At 39.4% G+C, this 22,836-nt stretch overlaps 1 protein-coding gene and 1 pseudogene across 2 annotated transcripts; one reads left to right on the top strand and one right to left on the bottom strand.

The window, feature by feature from the left end:
- Nucleotides 1-1,033: 1,033 nt before the first annotated feature.
- On the top strand, nt 1,034-20,986 carry ndufv1 (NADH:ubiquinone oxidoreductase core subunit V1). Of its 2 annotated transcripts, none has more exons than XM_088329235.1 (11): nt 1,034-1,195; nt 8,361-8,457; nt 8,538-8,620; nt 12,073-12,243; nt 12,317-12,500; nt 14,456-14,645; nt 14,728-14,940; nt 15,894-16,060; nt 17,123-17,204; nt 17,275-17,420; nt 20,776-20,986. In XM_088329235.1, exons 2-11 carry the CDS (start codon nt 8,362-8,364, stop codon nt 20,851-20,853), a joined length of 1,410 nt encoding a protein of 469 aa, XP_088185361.1. In that variant the 5' UTR covers nt 1,034-1,195; nt 8,361; the 3' UTR covers nt 20,854-20,986. The 2 variants fall into 2 exon arrangements, with proteins under 2 accessions (XP_088185361.1, XP_088185362.1); XM_088329236.1 differs by lacking the exon at nt 1,034-1,195 and adding an exon at nt 6,301-6,431.
- Nucleotides 8,744-11,831, bottom strand: LOC148371254 (uncharacterized; annotated as a pseudogene).
- Nucleotides 20,987-22,836: the final 1,850 nt, after the last annotated feature.

The raw sequence follows: 22,836 nt of genomic DNA, 5'->3' as shown, positions 1-22,836 counted from the left end.
GTTTTTAATACATTAAAACTAATGCTGTGAATTAGCAATGTTTTCGACTCATTTTTCTTAAACTTTGATATTTTGGGCTTGTTGGAGTGATGTTCTTTTCTGTGAATACATACCTGTCAACTTAGACGTATTCATTTATAATTATCATTATAATAATTATTATAAGTTTTTGAAAATCATTTCAAGTTATGTATGCTTGTTGCTAAAAAAAATTGGTCCCAGAAGGTTGAAAAATGTTCTACTCGTAGAAAACGTGACCCTCGTGAATGTCACAATTAACCTAGACATCTAATCACAGTGCTGGCGGGGCGGGACGAACACTGCAACAACCAAATGTCATCAGGGAATGGGTTAGCTGCCTAAGATCCCGATACTTAACACAGATACACACCATGGCATTTTCAATAATTTATACCAGGGGTGGATGTTTGTGTAGTGCAGTAGTTAGCACATTTGCCTAACATGCGAGAGGTCCTCTGTATGAGACTGGGTGAAAACATATGTTGGCCTCCAGGGGGATGTGCGCCACCAAGTTGTACTTGCCCACAGGCAATGGTGCCCCGACCACCCTAGTGGTTCAGGGATCCAACCAACACCATACATCTTTCTTTTTCTTCCCTTTTTCTATCTTTTTCTAAATTGTTCTTTCTTCTTTTGTCTTTGTTTTCTCTCATTTTTTTCTCTTTTTCTTCTTTCTCTTTTTTACTTTTTCTTTTCCTTTTTCCCACTTTTCTCTATCGTTCAAAAAAGGCTGTGCATAAAAATAGAAAGACGGAAATTGTGCACTTTGAGTCTCTGTAGTTTGTATTTTTAGCACACGTTTATTGTTACACTACACAATACAGCGACATCTAGTAGTCAAATATAACACACTGTCCCTTTAAGCACGTTTTTCTCCAATCGATATTTGAAAGGAGACTGAGCATTAAACAAAATAAAAATAAACCGTGTTATAAAATTAGGCCGACACGTGACGAAGAACACTCGTTATGGAATCGGAATATGAGCAATACATTCGTGTTGCCTTCAAAGTTTATAATTTATAATTCATCATTTGGAAAATAAATTTAAAACTGTTGTCATTTTCAAAGTGTTTGGAATAAGTAAATAATCCGTAAAACAGTACTCCACTCGGTTATGTAACTCATTAATTCCGCTTCCGGTCCAGATTTCGTAAACTGTGGAAGAAGAGCAGGTACGTAATAACTTGCGAAACCCACACTTACCGTCTTTCTTTTTTTTTTGTATTTATTGCAAAGAGTTCGTTTGTTATGTGTGAAAGTATGTCACGAAGATTACGTTTTCCCCATTTAACTTGTAACTCTTGCAAGGTTATATCAGCGAGACAGCCTATCATCACAAGCTAACGCTAGCTTCAGTGTCGTTAGCTTGGAGGTCACAGTATTGCTTAAATGTTACACAGTAGTTAATATTTCACTCATTATTGCAGATGCCAAATGCCACATCTTCATTAGCATTGTGTTTGTACACCATCTAGGATTGGATCGTTTACATAATACAATTATATGCAACTAGTGTGTATTACAATGTAAAATCTATCAAGTATATTACAGTAAACAACTAAGAGTTTCTACTTGGCAGATCTTGCATTAAGCTTTAACTGTGTATTATTTGCATTATGTAAATTACTTATGATTTCGCTGTATGGCTTTGCATTGTTGGATGTGTCAGTAGAGTAATTAATTTACTCAATGCCGGACGTTTCTCTCAAATGCGAAAAGCCGGTGTTATGCCGAGAAATTTACCCATGCCGAGATTTGCATCCCCTAGCTACTATAACCACTTTTACCTCGTTTTTGTATACATAAAGTTTAAAGGCACTCCAGAAGAAGCAAAAAAATACTCTGGGTCCGAGAAATGCAGGAGCTGGACAGATTTGCCTGAAGTGAGGGCATCCTGGACTGACAATATGGACACCTTTATTACCGATCACAATAAAAAAAAAACATCATAATATATTAGGCCATGATCTACCGGAACTGAGTATTGTTGATCACACTGACTCCAATAATTCAGGATTAGATGACTTCGATCCTGACCACAAATTTCTATCAACTAGCTCAGACAATTGCAAATATTGTACTGGAAATGAATATAATACTTTTGTTAAATCTGAAGGGAAATTCTCAATAATACACTTTAACAGTAGAAGCATGTACACAAATTTTGATGACATCAATGAATGCTTTCAGCAATTTGAGAACCCGTTTAGTGTGATTGCAGTTTCTGAAACCTGGTTCAGTGAGGAAAAGGGTGTTAATTTCGAATTAAACGACTATAATTTGAACTATGTAAATAGAACAAACAAAATAGGAGGAGGAGTAGCTATATATGTGCACAAAAGATTCAAATCGAAGATAATACAAAACATGGCATTTGTCATTGATTTACACGAATGTATTACAATAGAAATTATAAATGAAAAAAGGAAAAATATTATAGTCAGTTGTGTATATAGATCACCGGGCTCAAATCTGGAAACCTTCACAAAGTGGGCTGAAAAAAACATCATCAACAATAGGCACCAAAACACTATTCATCTGTGGAGATTTCAACATCGATCTAATGAATCCAAACAAACATAAAAATATTGATGACTATATTAATATAATGTACAGTATGAGTTTGTACCCAACTATATTTAGGCCTAGTAGATTCACTTCACACAGTGCAACACTCATTGACAATATATTTACAAATAATATGGAATTTACAAATGTCCGCTGATTACTGGTTTGTGCTATTTCTGATCACCTACCAGTATTTACAGTGTATGATGAAAAGGTTACTAGACAAGAGTCAACTAAGGATTATGTTTACAAACGAGTTAGAACTGAAGAGACTATTATATCACTCTATGATGACTTAGTTAAACAAAACTGGAATGCTATATATGGTACAGATGATGTGGATCGTGCATTTGACATACTTTTGGAAATATTCACCAACAAGTATAACAAAAATTGCCCAATGAGACAAACTAATATTAAGAATAAATCTAAACCATCCATGGATAACTAAGGGTTTATATAATGCTTGTAAGAAAAAAACCACCTTAAATAGAAAATTTATTAAACTAAGAACTGAGGAAGCCGAATCCCGATATAAAATGTATAAAAACATATTGACAGGAATATTAAGAGCAAGCAAGAAATTATACTATACCAATTTATTACATCATAACAAAAGTAATATCAAAGGTATTTGGGATGTATTAAAATAGTATAATAAAAGGGAATAATGTAAGTAATGCATATCCAAACTATTTTATTGATAAGAACAGTGAAAATTATAATTTAAATCAAGTTGTGGAGAATTTCATAAGTTATTTTGTAAATTTTGGACCAGAGTTCGCTGCAAATATCCCAGAGTGCAGTGGTAAGCAATTTGAGTCACTGATAAAAATGAACTCCAAGAACATGTTTTTATCTGGGGTTACGGAATCAGAAATCTTAGGCGTGGTTAACAACTGTAAAAACAAAACGTCTATGGGTTGTTTTGACATCGATATGGTACTAGTTAAGCAAATTATAAATAGCATTGTGAAACCATTGACCTACATCTGTAATCTATCATTTCTAACAGGCAAATTTCCAAATCAAATGAAAATAGCAAAAGTTATACCAAAATACAAAAATGGAAACAAGCACATTTTTACAAACTATAGACCGGTATCTCTGCTTCCTCAGTTCTCTAAAATATTAGAGAGACTTTACAATAATAGACTAGAACAATTTGTAGATGAACATAAATTAATTAATGAAAATCAATATGGGTTTAGAGCAAACAGATCAGCAACAATGTCTATTATTGATGCAGTAGAATAAATCATAAATCGATACGCAGTCGGGGTTTTTTTTTTACTTAAAAAAAGCATTTGATACCATTAATCATAATGTACTATTAAAAAACTGGAAATACAGGGAGTGCAGAATTATTAGGCAAGTTGTATTTTTGAGGATTAATTTTATTATTGAACAACAACCATGTTCTTAATGAACCCAAAAGTCTCATTAATATCAAAGCTGAATATTTTGGAAGTTGGAGTGGGGCTTTTTTAGTTTTAGCTATTTTAGGAGGATATCTGTGTGTGCAGGTGACTATTACTGTGCATAATTATTAGGCAACTTAACAAAAAACAATTGTATACCCATTTCAATTATTTATTTTCATCAAGGAAACCAATATAACAGCTCAACATTCACAAATATACATTTCTGACATTCAAAAACAAAACAAAAACAAATCAGTGACCAATATAGCCACCTTTCTTTGCAAGGACACTCAAAAGCCTGCCATCCATGGATTTTGTCAGTGCTTTGATCTGTTCACGATCAACATTGCGTGCAGCAGCAACCACAGCCTCCCAGACACTATTCAGAGAGGTGTACTGTTTTCCCTCCCTGTAAATCTCACATTTGATGAGGAACCACAGGTTCTCTATGGGGTTCAGATCAGGTGAATAAGGAGGCCATGTCATTAGTTTTTCTTCTTTTAGACCCTTTCTTGCCAGCCACGCTGTGGAGTACTTGGATGCGTGTGATGGAGCGTTGTCCTGCATGAAAATCATGTTTTTCTTGAAGGATGCGGACTTCTTCCTGTACCACTGCTTGAAGAAGGTGTCTTCCAGAAACTGTCAGTAGGACTGGGAGTTGAGCTTGAGTCCATCCTCAACCCAAAAAGGCCCCACAAGCTCATCTTTGATGATACCAGCCCATACCAGTACCCCACCTCCACCTTGCTGGCGTCTGAGGCGGACTGGAGCTCTCTGCCCTTTACCGATCCAGCCACGGGCCCATCCATCTGGCCCATCAAGACTCACTCTCATTTCATCAGTCCATAAAACCTTAGAAAAATCCGCCTTGAGATTTTTCTTGGCCCAGTCTTGACGTTTCAGCTTGTGTGTCTTGTTCAGTGGTGGTCGTTTTTCAGCCTTTCTTACCTTGGCCATGTCTCTGAGTATTGCACACCTTGTGCTTTTGGGCACTCCAGTGATGTTGCAGCTCTGAAATATGGCAAAACTGGTGGCAAGTGGCATCTTGGCAGCTGTACGCTTGACTTTTCTCAGTTCACGGGCAGTTATTTTGCGCCTTGGTTTTTCTACACGCTTCTTGCGACCCTGTTGACTATTTTGAATGTAACGCTTGATTGTTCGGTGATCACGCTTTAGAAGCTTGGCAATTTTAAGAGTGCTGCATCCCTCTGCAATATATCTCACTATTTTTGACTTTTCAGAGCCTGTCAAGTCCCTCTTCTGACCCATTTTGCCAAAGGAAAGGAAGTTGCCTAATAATTATGCACACCTGATATAGGGTGTTGATGTCATTAGACCACACCCCTTCTCATTACAGAGATGCACATCACCTGATATGCTTAATTGGTAGTAGGCTTTCGAGCCTATACAGCTTGGAGTAAGAACATGCATAAAGAGGATGATGTGGTCAAAATACTCATTTGCCTAATAATTCTGCACTCCCTGTATATGGCATCAGGGGAGTGGCTTTGCAATGGATTCTAAGTTATTTGACGGGGAGGAAGCAATATGTAAAAATGGGAGAGTTGACATCTGAATACTTCGACATCTGTTGTGGAGTACCACTGGGTTCTATCCTGGGACCAAAGTTATTTAATTTATATATTAACGATATTTTTAATGTTTCAAAACTATTGAAAATAGTAATATTTGCAGACGACTCTAACATTTTCTATTCAAATGATAACTATATTGATTTGGTAACCTGTATTAATCGTGAACTAATTAACCTAAAAGTATGGATGGATACAAATAAATTATCTTTAAATTTAAATACAACCAAAGTAATATTCTTTGGTAATCGCAAGGCAAATCAGGATTTAGAAGTAAAAATAGATGGTGTTGCAATAGACATTGTATCAGAAATTAAGTTTTTAGGGGTCATAATAGACAATAAATTAAGTTGGAAAACACACATCAGACACATACAAACTACGGTATATAAAAGCATTTCAATAATTAATAAAGCCAAATTTATTTTAAATTATTATGCATTGTATTTATTATATTGTTCTCTAGTTCTGCCATATTTAACATATTGTGCAGAAGTCTGGGGCAACAATTACAAAAGTTCACTACAGACCCTTTTTATCCTTCAAAAACAGGCAATGAAATGAAATGATCTGCATTTGTATATAACGCTTTTCAAGTCAAGACTTACCGAAGCGCTTTACAGTGTGCTTCACATTTCCCAATAGCGGCCGTGCAGCCATGTAAGGCGCTAACCTGCATATTGGGGGTATTAGGTGTTCAGTGTCTTACCCAAGGTCACTTCGACATGTAACACGGAGGAGCCGGGATTCGAACTGCGATCTCTTCATCCCAAGACGAGCGCTCTACCTCCTGAGCCACTGCCGCTATAAGAACCATACACAGGGTAGGATATCGGGATAATACTAATATTTTATTCATGCAGTCCAAATGATTAAAATTGGATGATTTAATAACAATTTTCACTTCACAACTGTTATTTAAGGTCAACAAAAACATAGTGCCAGAAAACATACAAAAATGATTCACTCGGAAATAGGGAAAATATAACTTGAGGGGCTGCAGTGAATTCAAAATCCCAAAGGTGAGAACAACCAGGAAAAGTATGAGTGTGTCTGTGTGTGGAGTCAAACTTTGGAATAATTTAAGAGATGAGATCAAACAATGTCCAACTATTTATGTGTTCAAATTTAAATACAAAAAAGCATTACTGGCGAAATACAGGGATGAAGAAAATGGGATATGAGGGAGATTGGAAATACGGCGTTTAAAACTATGGATAACTTGTTGTTGCTATTATTATATCAGAACTGTTATTATAAATATTTTGATTATTTTTATTGTTGTTATTATCACTGGTGCCGCAGTGACATTTGGTAACTAGGCGCATTATGACGTTGAGGGATAGGTATTACAAAGATTAGTGTATAAAATATGTGATTATTGTAATTATTATAATTATTGATATCTGACCTATGTAATTAGTATATCCATGAGATTTTGTTGTATCAGACACAATAGGGAAAGGAGGATTTGTAATATGTATTCAATAGGGAAGATAAAGGGGTAGGGGAAATAAGCATCTGCTTCTGACTACCCCTTTTCGAACATGTTATGTGACATTATTTTGTTGTTGGCTCATTGTTTTTGTCCTGTTTTTATTTTAATGTTCGAAATAAAAGTATTCATTCATTTTATCTCACTTATATCACCTTTCGGGAATGTAATGGCGAACATATAACCAAAACCACTTCGTCTTGCATTTGTTGGGAATGTAATACATCTTAAACCATTCCGTCTTTGTATTTGTTGTGAATGTAATCGAACGGTAATGCACACCGTGTATAGATCACTTTTGAGCAGGTAACATGTTTATTTTACCTTTTTCTACTCAAATCGCTCATATTGAAACTGTTATGCACTATACCATAAAGCTTATTATGCTGAAATGAACTGTCAAATCATCAACAGATATATGGGAGACTAACGTGTTTTCTTCTCATCTCCAAACGAGACGTAACACGTCAATGATTGTATTTTGTATTTTACTTGAATAAACAGATCATCCTGTGCCTAACTTTGTCACAGCAACGGTGTCATTTTTTTCTAGTACAAATGATCCTACGTCAACCTAATAAATGGAAATGATGCTGATGGGAGGGACCAGCAGAAAGTTCACTTTGGTGCTTTTTTATTTTTGCACTTGCAATACCTCCAATATCTAAACAAAACTTTCCATTGACACATGGGAACTTTGCTTGCAAAATAACATTATATTGCAATAACACTGAATTTATGCATGAACTTTGGTAGAATGTTTCTGGTGACATGATGGCAAGTTTTTGGTCACTATGGTGATCGCGTACCTGCAAACATGCACGAAATATCATTCCTCTCTGCCCCGACGACTCCGTCAAAATAGAATTCTTCATTTTTTATAAAGAAATAAGCTCCCACCGTTAACCGTCAGTACTTATCCATATACCACACTGCTTCACTACACCTATACTCGCCTACACACTTCTATCGCTGGATACAGGAAGCAAGACTAGGAAGATGGGGCTTCTCTAATGGGTGGACATAGATCTTATCAAAGCCACTCCTGCCATCTTATCGTAATTTATAATACTGAAATTATTCCCAGAGGCTTGAAACATACTGATGAGTTACGCCAAACAATTTACAATAGTATTTAAAACGAAAACTAGACAAACATATTTTTATGTATTGGCGCTCAGAGACTATGCTTTTTAAAACATATTTATACAAAATGACACTGAATAAGTTAACAGGTTATGCAAACATTTTTTTAAAGGATGCTGTCCCTGTCTCGGGCTCTCGTGAGCGGGGTGGCGCGCGCCCCGGCGGCGCTCAGTCAAGGTGCCGTCATCCGATTCAACAGTACTGCACAAGTAAGATCTTTATTGAAAGTATGACTTTTGATGATGACATCAAACACTTAATGCATGCATACTTCTGTTTTTTCCCTCAGACCCCGCCTAAAAAAACAACATTTGGGCCACTGGCAGACGAGGACAGAATATTCACCAACCTCTACGGCCGTCACGATTGGAAGTAAGGATTAGCAAAGCTACACATATCCAGTACATTTCAAGTCAAGTCATTTTTATTTGTATAGCCCTTAATCACAAATGGTCTCAAAGGGCTTCACAAGTTATTACATATAAGAAGTTTAGGTTATTCGTATGCTATAGAGTAGAAGTGAGTTTTAAGCTTAGACTTAAACATGTACATTGAGGCAGCAGATCGGATCTCAGGGGGAAGAGCATTCCATAACACCGGTGCCCGGATGGAGAACGCTCTCGAACCAGCGGAACACTTCTTGGCTCTTGGGATCACCAGGAGACCGGCGCTCTCGGAACGAAGGCTTCGGGCCGGAACATGGGGGGAAATCAGATCTGAAATATATGACGGGGAAAGTCCATGTATGATTTTTGTATAGTAATAGGAGAACCTTAAAATCGCATCTTAGGCTAACAGGGAGCCAATGCAGGTTAGCCAAAATTGGGGTGATGTGATCGTACTTTTTTGTCCTAGTTAAAAGCCTCGCTGCAGCATTTTGTACCAGATGAAGACTCTTGAGTCTGGTCATCGGAAGACCGGAAAGTAGTGCATTACAGTAATCGAGACGGGAGGTAACAAACGCGTGAATTATGATTTCCGCATCCGACTGAGAAAGTATAGGACGAATTTTAGCAATGTTACGGAGATGGAAGAAAGCGGTTCTAGTAATTTTCTTCACATGTGTTTGAAAGGACATTTTTAAGTGAGTCGCTCAGTGTGATGTGGCAATTGTCGATGTTCACAGCGGTTTTAGAGAATAAGTCACGGGACTTAGATGGACCAATAACTAACATTTCAGTCTTTTCAGAGTTAAGACGCAGGAAATTGAGTGACATCCACTCTTTTATCTCAGTCAGGCAGGCCTCCAAATTTCCACAGTTAAGTGTGGCAGATTCCTCCATCGGGAGATAGAGTTGAGTGTCATCTGTGTAGCAATGGAAACTGATATTATACTTGCGAATAATATCACCTAGTGGAAGCATATAAATGCTGAAGAGAAGGGGGCCAAGCACTGAACCCTGCGGAACACCACAGGTAACACTAAAGGGCTCAGATGTCAATTCGCCATATTTAACGCAGTGTGTCCTATCTGAGAGGTAGGATCTGAACCATAAGAGGACGTTTCCTGAGAGACCAATCCATTTTTCCAACCGTTCTAGCAAGATATTATGGTCCACTGTGTCAAATGCAGCACTAAGGTCCAGCAGCAGCAAAAGTGATGATGCGTCAGAGTCCATTGCCCGTAGGAGATCATTGGTTACCTTAATCACAGCTGTCTCAGTTGAGTGGTTAGCCCTGAATCCTGATTGCATTGATTCAAAGAGATTGTTCTCGGACATGAAATCATTCAGCTGCTGTGCCACAACTTTTTCAAGTATTTTAGAAAGAAACGGTAGGTTTGACACAGGTCTATAATTACATAAGTTTTCTGGATCAAGGTTGGGTGGTTTCAGTGTGGGTATAATGACGGCGGACTTAAAAGCCGCTGGAACTACACCTGAGGAGAGTGATATGTTTAAAATATTTAGAACTGAAGGTGCAAGAACGCCAAAGAGACCTTTAATAAGTGAACCTGGAAGCGGGTCGAACTGGCAAGTTGTCGGTTTGGCCGTATTCACCACCTGTTTAAGATTATCGAGTGACCGTTCACTAAAAGGGGACAAAATCCCTGGACAGCCACCATGTCGTGCATCTATAGATTTGAGTGCTTTAGTATGTGTTGAATTAATACTGTCTTTCACGATTTCTTCCTGTATGTTTTGGATCTTCTTAGTAAAGAAGACCATTATGTCGTGGGCAGAATGGGTGGAGCTATCTGAGATAGTCTGTTGCCTTGTAAGCGAGGCTACAGTGTCGAAAAGGACCTTGGGATTGTTCTTTTGTGACGCAATCACCTTCGAAAGGTAGGCTGATTTTGCAGAGGCAAGGGCCGCTTTATACTTCAACAAACTATCACACCAGATTTGATGGAAAACCTCAAGCTTGGTAGCGCGCCATTTTCTTTCAGATTTCCTGCATTCTCGTTTAAGGGATCTAGTTTCATCATTAAACCAAGGCGTGCGTCTTTTAGGTCGTGATTTAAGCCGGATGGGCGCTACTGAATCCAGGGCACTAGCCAGGGTAGCATTAAATTTATTTATGAGTGATTCGATAGAGCCTATGTAGGAAGGAAAGGACGCAACTGCTCCTGGAAGAATATCGGAGAGCTCAGAAACTGTGCCCGTGCTTATATTGCGTCCATTGAATCCTTCAGTTTTTTTGGTACTACATTTAGCTATCACCTCAAATGTAACTAAATAATGATCCGAGATAACTGTAGTACACGGTAACACCGTCATCTTTGAGGTTGAAACTCCTCGAGTCAGAACCAAGTCGAGCGTATTTCCATCTTTATGGGTTGGCAAATCAACCAGTTGATTAAAACCAAATGCATCAATTAGCGACTGAAACACAACAGTGAGTGAACTGAGTGGGGAGTTCATATGAATGTTAAAGTCCCCCATAATTATAATTTTGTCTGCATAGGTTACTAGTTCAGACAAAAGTTCAGAAAATTCGTCTTAGAAAGTTGTGTATGGTCCTGGTGCGCAATAGATAGTTATTACATAAATTGACAAAGGAGAGGACCTCATAACAAGAGCCTCGAACGACTTGTGATTATTAAAGGTACGAGGAGTAAATTTGAGCGTTTTTTTTTCAGAAATGAGCGCGACACCGCCACCCTTTTTCAAAGAACGTGCTACATGGCTGCTAGCGTAGTCTGGTGGCGAAGCATTATTTAGTGGTAAAAACTTATCCGGGCGTAACCAAGTCTCACAGAGGCCGAAACAGTTAAGTTTATAATCGCGAATAATATTATCTACAAGTAAAGCTTTAGGAGCAAGCGATCTAACGTTCAAAAGGCCAAATTTTAGCTTTGAATCATTTAACTTAGCTGTAGTCTTTGTAGAGATCGTCACAAGATGTCGCCGTTCGTGTGCGTTGGGCTTCAGGCGTCGGTTGACTCGCAGAATTGACGAAGAAATGATGGTTGGATTAGACCGATCTTCATGTCCTTGCTCCTTCAACTTCACACGCTTCCCTGCACAACATCCCCGCTTCTGTTTTCTGTCTTTGCGCCGTCTTCGATTTTTCTTTTTCTTCGGTGGAGCGGGAAAGCAGGGCGAACCCGAGTCCCTTTGGAGCTCGTTGGGGATATCATGGGTGTTATAGAAAGTGCCCGAAAAGTTGAAATTTAGACCCCCACCCAGTCAGATGAGCTCCTCCCGGCTGTAGGTCTTATTGGCCACGCACGTATCCAAAAAGGAAAGCAGGAGGACAGTGGTAAATAGTAGGATAGCCGGATAGCAACTAGCCGCAACGTAAACACGTGCCGCCATGTTGGAAACCGGAACCGAAAAATACTTTCATATTTCATACTTTTTGACTCCACTGTGCTTCAGGTTGAATGGCGCCATGAAGCGTGGCGACTGGTACAAGACCAAGGAGATCCTACTCAAAGGTGTGGACTGGATTCTCAATGAGATCAAAGTGTCTGGGCTGCGAGGGAGAGGAGGTGCCGGCTTCCCCACAGGCATGAAGTGGAGTTTCATGAACAAGCCCAGTGATGGCAGGTCAGGAACACCTTCGGAAGGATAGTAAGACATCTATGATATTTCATCTATAACTGTTTTATATTTGTCCCAGACCCAAATATTTGGTAGTGAATGCCGACGAAGGCGAGCCGGGAACGTGCAAAGACAGAGAGATCATGAGGAACGACCCCCACAAGTTGGTGGAGGGCTGCCTCGTGGCCGGCAGGGCCATGGGGGCCCGTGCCGCCTACATATACATCCGCGGGGAGTTTTACAACGAGTCGTCCAATCTGCAGGTCAGATCACAAACCTCAGTCCAGTTTTCAGGCATGAAAATCTCTCACCATTAAGAGAAAATCGGTTTTGAAGTCAATAAGTGTGACCTGCATGAATTGTGTGGATCTTAGGGGAAAATGCTTTCAGGGAAGGACAGGGATTTTGTGATAGTTTGCAGAGAAGAGAGAAAGTTTGTATTTTTAACTTCTTTGCCAAGTGTGTCACACTGAGTCGGTGTGAAGTTGCCCACGGGGATATTGCACGGAAGTAAAATAAATAAATCCAGACTCACCGATTAAGCGCAGCTGGAACTAGTCCGGCTAGCACATTTTTAATCTGTTGCACGTTGCTAATTGTGTTTGTAGTTCTTTGGTTTGATTGGCTGGCAACCAGTTCAGGGTGTCCCCTGCCCACTGCCCGGAGATGGCTGGGATGGGCTTTCTTGATACCATTACAAATTTAGCCCGCTTTCGTGCAAGACATTTGAGGCTAAATTCATCCAATAAACAACAGTATTTTGTTGAGTTTTACTCTGTACCAGAACATATCCCCTCTACACCATTCGCACTTTTTTAACCACGATCCATTTTCATGCCCGAGTTTTTATTGCAATGGAACACCCCGAAGGAATTTATATATATATTTTTTGAATTTTTTTCATCCAAACAAATTACTTCCATATAAAATATGTATTAATTATTCCTTTTAGAGATTGTGGATTTTATTGGTCAACATTTTGTTTCACTTTTGACACAACCTGAGAAGTTGAGCTGCTGCATAAATAATCGACGAGGCAATCCTGCCCCCGTGTGGCTAGATAGAGCTACTCGTGAGATTTGATTAAAAAAAATCATAGATTTAAAAACAATTATAAAATATGTTTAGTAATATTTACAGGTATTAACGATGGTGTCATTCAATAATTTCAATACGTTGTTCAAAATAATAGATTAAAGAGATGTGATTAAAAATAAATGAAAAGTACGTTTGACCCTTAGCTTTTTTAGTATCAGGTTCTGTGACTACCCAATTTTGAGTTGTCAGTCATATTTACACTGCAATCACTTTGTGCATGAAAAAACAGTAGTGTAAAAAAGACGTCAAAAGTATATTCCCTTATCACATTAAAGTAATATTACATTTGCATTTATCTACCACATCTTCTGTAATTCAAATCTGGAGTACCTGTTCCTGCCTAATACTTATCCCACGAAATCTAGCTTAGTGCGAAAAGTAAAACTTAACATAAATCCGATTGTTATTATTATTGAACAATATTATCTAACGTACATGTTTGGGCTGCAAGAAACGACTATCTTAATAATAGTTGACTAGTCACTGACAATTGAATCGATTAGTCAAATTATTATTTTGCATGAAGTTGATTGAATTATGTGGCAAATGATGATAAATACATGAAAATGTGTACAATGAAGAATACATATCTTATTTAACATACTTCATATTTGTACAAAAATAACCACTAAAAACAATTGGGCACTCTACTTGAATCAGTATAGGCATAAATAGATGAATAAATCTCTGTTCATTTTTTAGGGACAGGCAATTAAGTGATCAATTCAAATCAAGTAAACATTTATTACTTGAGTAAACAAATAAGCGGCACATTGGCAATTGTATAACAGTAAATAAAACAAATATAATGTCAATTTTGTGACTTGAGCAAAACTGCCGCTGTTTGCAGTCTGCAGTGTGTGGAGTTAGAAAAGCTTTTGCTTCAGTGGCTCCCTGGTCGTTTATCCAATCAGAAGGCGCGGGGTGGGTAGCAAGGAGGAGGGAGGAGAGAGCTCGACTGCATCAGAGAGCCTAATAATTGTCCCTACGAATGAATAAAAATTCTGATACCAATATCCGTAAAATTCCCAAATATCAGAACAGATAATCGACCTGCCAGATAATCAACCCGCCCGATAATCGGTCGGCCCCTAGTAAGCATTAATGTAACCGTCTTCAGGTGGCCATCAATGAGGCGTACGCGGCAGGGCTCATCGGCAGCAACGCGTGTGGCTCGGGTTACGACTTTGACGTGTTTGTGATGCGCGGCGCCGGCGCTTACATCTGCGGCGAGGAGACGGCCCTCATCGAATCGCTGGAAGGGAAGCAGGGCAAGCCTCGCCTCAAACCACCATTCCCCGCTGACGTGGGTTAGTCTCCACTTCCGCGATATTTTTTTTTCCTCCATCAATGATTTAATTTTTTCCGCTTGCTTTTCTTTCCGCGGCCAAGGCGTCTTCGGCTGCCCTACGACCGTCGCCAACGTGGAGACTGTTGCCGTAGCACCCACCATCTGCCGCCGTGGAGGGACTTGGTTCCTGGGTTTCGGCAGGGAAAGGAACTCGGGCACCAAGCTTTTCAACATCTCTGGTCATGTGAATCATCCATGCACTGTCGAGGAGGAGATGTCAGTCCCCCTGAAGGATCTCATCGAGAGGCACGCAGGTATGTTTTGTTGACTTTCTATCAGAGGGACAATTCTCTTGCCTACATTACCGCAGTGTTTCTCAACTAATGGGTTGGGACCCAAAAGTGGCAAAATAACACTAAGGAGAAGAAAAAAATGGGGGTTCTATTTTATTGCTTAACATTAGATTGCGATAATGCATTACCTTGATGTTTAATTGAGTTTATGTACCTCCTGTTAATATGGAACATCCATCCTTTTCCTGCGGCCCTTATCCTCGCCGTACTACAGAAATTGTACTGAAAAATTACGACAAAGTCTACTATGGAAATACGACAAAAATACTATTGCAGAAATACCACTAAAATACTAAAAAGTACAACTACATTAATGCTAAAAAACTAAATATCAAATGAAGTGCTTAAAAACAGTGACCTAATATATGGTCTTGTTATTATTCAAAAGAAATATATATACAGTATATCTCATCAGCTGCACCGCTTATCCTCAGTAGGGTCGCCGGGTGCTGGAGCCCATCCCAGCCATCTTAGGGCAGTGGTCAGGGTACACCCTCAACTGGTTGCCAGCCAGTTGCAGGGCACACAGAGACAGACAACTCACTCGCTCATTCACACCTAGGGAAAATTTGAACCGGCCAATTAACCTGACATGCATGTTTTTGGAATGTGGGAGGAAACCGGAGTGGTGCCCTGAGAAAACCCACGCAGGCACTGGGAGAAAGGTTTTGTTCAATAATAGGTGAATGTTATTAAATAATTGAGTGTTAATTGAGTGTTTGTGACTTGATATCACATTATGAAATCTGACTTGAATCGATCAATAGTTCTGCGGTGTGACATTATCGAGTGCGACGTAGGCTTATATGCAATTGTATACAGTACTTGGAGTCGTTTTGGTTTTGCTGGTCATTCTGTTTTTTATTTTTTATTTTTTATTTTTTTATAAGAGTGAGTATTTTCTACCATGTCAGGTGGTGTGCGTGGCGGATGGGACAACCTGTTAGCAGTTATCCCAGGCGGCTCTTCAACGCCACTCATCCCCAAAAATGTATGCGAGGAGGTGCTGATGGACTTTGATGGCCTGGTCCAGGCTCAGACCGGCCTGGGCACAGCAGCAGTCATTGTGATGGACAAATCGGTATGTTTTTATAGGGTTTGTACGGGTGCGTGACATTTTTGAAAATGCTTGAATCCTACTGTTGTGATTTCAAGTATGGAAAAGGGCTTGGATTTTGGGTGGAGTGCTTATCAATGCCTGAAATCGTTGCTGTGTTTCTGAACAAGTCCTTATGAATGACAGTGACATTCTCTCTAGTGGCTTCACTTTGCCATGGCATTTCTTATTTCCTTATTTTTAACTGAAGCTGCCATTACTTTTTACGGCATTGTCCTATGAAGAGTGATCGCCCCCCTAAGTGTCAGGCCCAAGAGGATAGGTGCATGCTACTCCTAAACAGGGCTCGATAAATTTGTATAAGGGCAAGCATCATGTATCAGTTGTCGACATAATGGTATTTCCCAGTGATGAATTGTAATGGAAGAAAGTCGGGAAACTAAAAAAGTAAGCAACACGTTTACTTAAAACCCGTATGAAGAGAGATTTGTCTCAAAAAATACTCGCGATTTACCCAACATTTATTTAACAGGGCTTGTTAAATGCATACACACAATATTAAATCACATATGTAAATCACATATATATTTCGCTCTGAAAATGCTGGTCTACTAGTGATCCCAAGAGCCAAGAAGAGATCCACAGGTTCGAGAGCGTTCTCCATTCGGGCCCCGGTGCTGTGGAATGCTCTTCCCCCTAAGATTTGATCTGCAACCTCACTGGAAATGTTTAAATCTAAGCTTCTATTTTATAGCATATGAATAACCTATATTTTATGTTGACAATATAAGGGGATGGTGTCATAATAGTCTGTAGTTTGCAATAGTCTTTAATCTGTGCAGCCCTTTGAAATTCTTTGTGATTAAGGGCCATACAAATAAACATGACTTGATTTAACTATTTGTGGCTCTGTAAAATACATGGTCATACTGGAGTCTTTTAATGGTACTGGACAAATAGTTGAATTGGCCTCAAAAGTGCTTGAATTTGACTGTGAAAAGCTGTATGATTACTGTTTGTTTTCTCCATTTTGAACAGGCTTCCTGTATCCATATTGTACATCTGATGGCTTTTTGTTTTTCTCAGACGGACATTATCAGAGCCATCGCCCGCCTGATAGAATTTTACAAGCACGAAAGCTGTGGCCAATGCACGCCTTGCAGAGAAGGTCCGGACCCATGCTATACGTAACATACGCTGATTTGCAATAGGATTCATTTTCTTGTGTGCTCGCGAAGGAGTGGACTGGATGAACAACATGATGTGGCGCTTCGTGCAAGGCGACGCACGGCGCTCTGAGATTGACATGATCTGGGAAATTAGCAAGCAGATTGAAGGACACACAATCTGCGCACTCGGGGATGGCGCTGCCTGGCCTGTGCAGGTGAGCCCAATGGAATTGACTGAACCCACACAAGCTATTAGCACAGAGCTGGGTGTTTCAGTCCTCAAGGGTCGCATGTCCTGACACATTTTGGAGGTTTTCCTGCTCCACTACATAAAAGCTCCTACCAGCTTGCTAACAATCTGATAATTTGTATCAATTGAGTTGAAGAAGAGGAACCTCCAAAATCATGCAGCACGTGCGGCCCCTCAAGGACCGAAGTGCCCAGGTCTGCACTGGCATATAGTGGTTAATGAGTTAGCGCAGGGGTCGGGAACCTATGACTCTCTTCATGAGTGGATCTGGCTCTGAGATAAGACAGAACTCTCGCTATTATTTACCCAACTGTGTTGTTTCATGCTGAGCCGATTGTGGCACATACAAAGCCAAGACCTCTGACAGTTGATAGGGTACGGTCCACTGTACATAGGGCACAGTTTTTACTACAGTTTACAATTAATGTGTTACACCAACAGACCACATTATGGCTGTGAATCGCTAAATAATCCGTTATATGGAAGCTCATTAAATCTATATTCATTGTTGAGACACATTATGATGAAAACCCACAGAATAAACTGTAAACAACCAAAAGCTCTAGCAAAGCACCCAGAGCAATTTGATGGCAAGGGGTAGAATTAAGCAGAGCTATACACACAACGGGCTTTTTCCCCCTTGCCCAGCAACTTCTGTACTGAAGGTAAATTTGTTGGTATTCTTGTTTGCAGTATTTTGTGACATTTTTATAGAAGAACTTTGTTCACACCTTGTTTTGAAACCATTATTTAGGACAAAAAGGACAGTCAAAATCAGCCTCAACACTCTTGAGTAACAGCGGAGGAAGACGAATTCTAAGAGGTTTATCTATATTTACATGGGACAAAGGCTCTGGCATTATTATTTCAAATGTTTTATTGAATCATTAAATGTCAGAGTGATATAATAAGTGATTAATTATATTTGGTCTGGAGAGCAGGTTTTTGTTGACTTCTGTCTCAATTTATGGCTTTCTCAAAAAAAGGAAATCTATATATTTTTGCTTTTATGGCTCTTTGGGTCACAAAGGTTCCCAACCCCTGAGTTAGCGGTTGAAGCGGGGTTCTCTGGGGCTGGATCCAGAATTTTTGTTCTCAGGCGGCCCCAATCAGTATAAGAATATCATACTTTTTTTTTGTCCATGAAGATCCGCCTATAAACAGCCACGACGTCATCAATACGATTGCTGAATTCGATGGCTCTTATCATGTTCTCAGGAGGTCTTTGGCAACATTGAAGAGGTCCTGTAAATTATGCAATGAAAGGTCACCTTTTTCAGCTTCGTCACCTTTGTCAGTAGCAGACTCCTCTTCCTCCTCACTTACCGATTTGGTTATTTCCTGACGGTCCTCCTCTGTCACTGGGTTTGAGTGGCAGTCGATGAGATTTGTAATTTCATCAGCTGTCATATCAGAGAAGCCTTCAGTCCGCACCGACCTTTTGGCATCTTTCGTGAAAGATATTGCAGCAGTTTTGCAGATTTTCTTCTCTTCCTTCTTTATGTACCTCACAGTGGATTCGTTAAGGCCATATTGTCGGGCTACGCTAGCGTAGCTATTTCCTGTTTTCAACTTGTCCAAGAAACTCACTTTTTCGTTTATTGTTTGTCTTTCGCTTTTTCTGCGGTTCACTAGCTGCACCAAGGGATGAAGAGCGTTTAGGAGCGATCACGAGGACTTCACAAAACTTTAAAAATCACCGCGAGACAAAGGCTAACTACAGTAATGGCGAGAAGCGTACTGTATTGTGCTGTACTGTATACGAGATAAGCGTGGTCTACTGTAGTGAATGGGCCAATGGGGAGTCGAGTATTCAGCGAGTGCTGGCCAACGTGCATTTCTTTGTGTTTTAAAATTTTGTAAAATGATGCAATTACTAATTCTAATTTAAAATTTTGTTTTCAAATTTTGTAAAATAATATGATTTCTAATTTTAATGTAATATTTTTCATTATTGTTTTTTTTTAATTATTATTATTATTTTTAAATCATTATTTTATTTTATTATTATTATTATTATTATTATTATTATTATTTAGACCCGCGAAGCTCTGAACCTGCAAACGTGGAACTGCGAAGTAGCGAGGTCCCACTGTAATGTAAAATTGTCTTGCGGGCCGGATATGATTACACGGCGAGCCGGACGTGGCCCGCGGGCCGGGAGATTGACCCATGTGCTTTAAGTAGTACACCACGTAGCAGACCAGAGGCGGTACTGCAGGTCGTATTATAAGTCAATGGAAGCCCATTGGCTCCCTTCTTTCTTCATATTTTGGGGGATTTGGGTTGGCGTTTGAACTTTGCTATTAGCAGACCTTTTCTTTTACCCTTTTTAATCTCTACTGACAAACAGAAATTATAAAATGGACGAGCATGCCATCTCTCTCGATCACTCCGCTTTTCTCGATCCTAATTTGTTTCCCCCTGAACAGGTCCGGTAAAAGGATTAAAGCACATAGGAATATTGGAAATTAAAGCATAAGGGCTCTATGAGCTCTGTTGGGCATTGTTAACACATGATTAGAGAAAATGTTTAACCTTCAACTGTTTAAGGACAGCTCAAACGACACACCCCACCTTTTAACAAGTGTGTGTTTTTGTTTTTTGTGTTTCATACGTAAAAGTAAAGTGCGCGATCAAATCTATTGCTTTTTAATCTCAAACGGTTGGCATGCATGGAAATTATTTAGACAATGGGGACAAGGGAATTTCATGTTTGGCATTGAATATGTTAACTGGTTTATTTTAAATAGTTTCATGAAAGCTGCTTTACACCTGCACCAACTCACCACGATACACAAACTCAACACTGCCTTCTAGTGGCCAAAAAGGACTTTTAGTTTGCGTCATTAAAAAAAAAATCCAACCTATTAATAGGAATGACCTAGAGCAGACCTGGGCACTCCGGTCCTGGGGGGCCGCACGTCCTGCCAGATTTTGAAGTTTGCTCTTCTTTAACTCAGGTGATACAAATTATAACCTCGTTAGCAAGCTAGTAAGTGCTCGTTAACGATACTGGTGATTGGAATCACCTGTATTGGATCAGAGAAACCTCAAAAATCATGCAGAACATGCGGCCCTCCAGGACCGGAGTGCCCAGGTCTGACCTAGAGACTCGCTTTTTTTGACATATTTAGAAATGTAGGGCAGGTCAGATAAAATCATTCAACGGGCCGGATCTGCAGACTGTACGTTCGACATGCCTGGGTTAGATCAAAAACATTTCCAGGTCGTTTATTTCTTTATTGATGTGATTAGCATCATATGGCCAACAACTGGTCAGTTAGCACAAAAAGCTAACGTTGCTCCTTTCGTTTTAGGGCTTGATCCGGCACTTCAGGCCTGTGATGGAAAGTCGAATTGCTCAATTCCAGGAGAAGAAGCAGGCCAGCGCTTAAAATGTCAACTTTTGCCTCATCGCAACCTGGAACATAGATATGCTTGTGTTGTTCACTAAGTATTTAAGAAGAAATGACATGTTTTTTTGTGTACCTGTTTGTTGGAAATGTCAATAAAGTTCAACAAACCTTACATTCAATTGAGTCCTTCCAACTTAAATTTTGGCTAATTAATTGCCCACCTTAGAATACCATACCTGTCAACTAATACGTTCCCCCTTTGTATATACTTTTTTTTTGTCATTTCATATTAAGTAGTATAACTTTTTTGTAGAGCAATTAAAAAAAATCTGATCCGGATCGTCTGGGTCACTGATAGCAGAAGACAACGTTATCACAGATTGCTAAGAGCATTGCGGTACTCTAGCAAATTTAGTCGTAAATCATTATTTGCTAAACAAAATAAACTTGTTTAAGCAACTTGTCTGGCTGTGAGTAAATGGGTGTCATGTTGTTTGTAAAATGTTTATCTGCTTAACAAGGGGAATTGCAATCATTGATAAGGGGAGCAACTTGCTGAGGTTGGCAAGTATGGAATACAGTTATTTTGTTTTCATCAATGCTCTTTCTGCTAGAAGGTAAATTTAGAAGAATGAATCACTAGTTTGGAAGTATATTTCCCAAATTATGAGGATTACATCTCAATTATTTCCATCCACTATTGTACGTTTCTGTGTTTTTCAGTATTATGCCATTTTAATCTGCCTTGACTTCCAAAGCAACTGGATAATACACTAAAAAGGGTTTCATAAATATCTATTAAACATGACCTACTACAAACACATTTTATTTTTACATTTGTTTCTGTATTTATGGCAATGCTGTTTTGATTGACTTTTTTTCCCCAAAAGATTATCAGATACAAGGTCAGAATGAATTAAAAATCAACAGGTTTGATACACAATTGACAAAACAGAAGGAAGAAAGGGTTGACTGGAAATAGCAAGAGCTTGTCTTAGTCCCTTTCCCTTGACAATCTTAAGACTTTTCATATGAATCAAATCATGTAATTTAATGATCATAACAATGTATTTGTAACATATATCACGTCTCATCACACAGAAATAATCATGAGCACTTTATAAAAAAATCAAAATAGTTGCTGCAGTTTACTACTTATGTAAATTTCAAGTTAGTTATTCATCTAGTTAGGTACTACTGAAGTGACCATTTACAGTATAATCAATTGCTTCATGAAGGGTTCAAACCATAAAACGGTTTTAGAAACCCTGAAAGGGTGATTACCACTTTTGAGGCCCCTTTTTCAAGGTTTCTTATTTTCCTCATCCTGAGCTTTGAGTTTTTCCTTGCATGTTGGTTTCAGATCAGGGGATGGTGTAACAAACCTGTGCAGTCCTTTGAGACATTTTGTGATAAAGGGCACTATACATGGCGGCGCAGTGGTTAGCGCGTGTGCGGCACAGTTCTGAGGTCGTGGGAACCTCCTGCGTGGGTTCAAATCCAGCTCCCGGCCTTACTGTGCGGAGTTTGCGCGGGTTTCCTCCGGGCACTCCTGTTTCCTCCCACATTCCAAAAACATGCATTTCAGGTGAATTGGCCGGTCCGAATTGTCCCTAGGTATGAATGAGCGAGTGAGTTGTCTGTCCCTGTGTGCCCTGCGACTGGCTGGCAACCAGTTCAGGGTGTCCCCTCCCCAATGCCCGACGATTGCTGGGATGGGTCCCAGCACCCCCGTGACCCTACTGAGGACAAGTGGTGCAGCTGATGAGATGAGATGGGCACTATACAACTGGATGTGACTTGACTTGACTGAAAGAGGACTGTTTCACAAGTTTTTTTTTTACTTGCACTTCCACCTTGCAAATCAAGGGAAGTGAGTCTGGCGCTGACACCATTTTATTTAAAAACATTCTAAACCACCAAGAGGACCCAGAGCTACTAAAGCTCTCAACAAGATAAAATTATGACATCTATAGATCCAAAAACATTTGTACATATGAAAGGTTATTCCAGCTTTCCGGG

Source organism: Urocampus carinirostris, chromosome 2 (assembly GCF_059441175.1).
Source record: "Urocampus carinirostris isolate Australia breed hairy pipefish chromosome 2, RoL_Ucar_1.0, whole genome shotgun sequence".
Taxonomy (NCBI): domain Eukaryota; kingdom Metazoa; phylum Chordata; class Actinopteri; order Syngnathiformes; family Syngnathidae; genus Urocampus; species Urocampus carinirostris.
The sequence above is the reverse complement of the archived record's forward strand: the minus strand, read 5'-3'. Positions and strand labels throughout refer to the sequence as shown.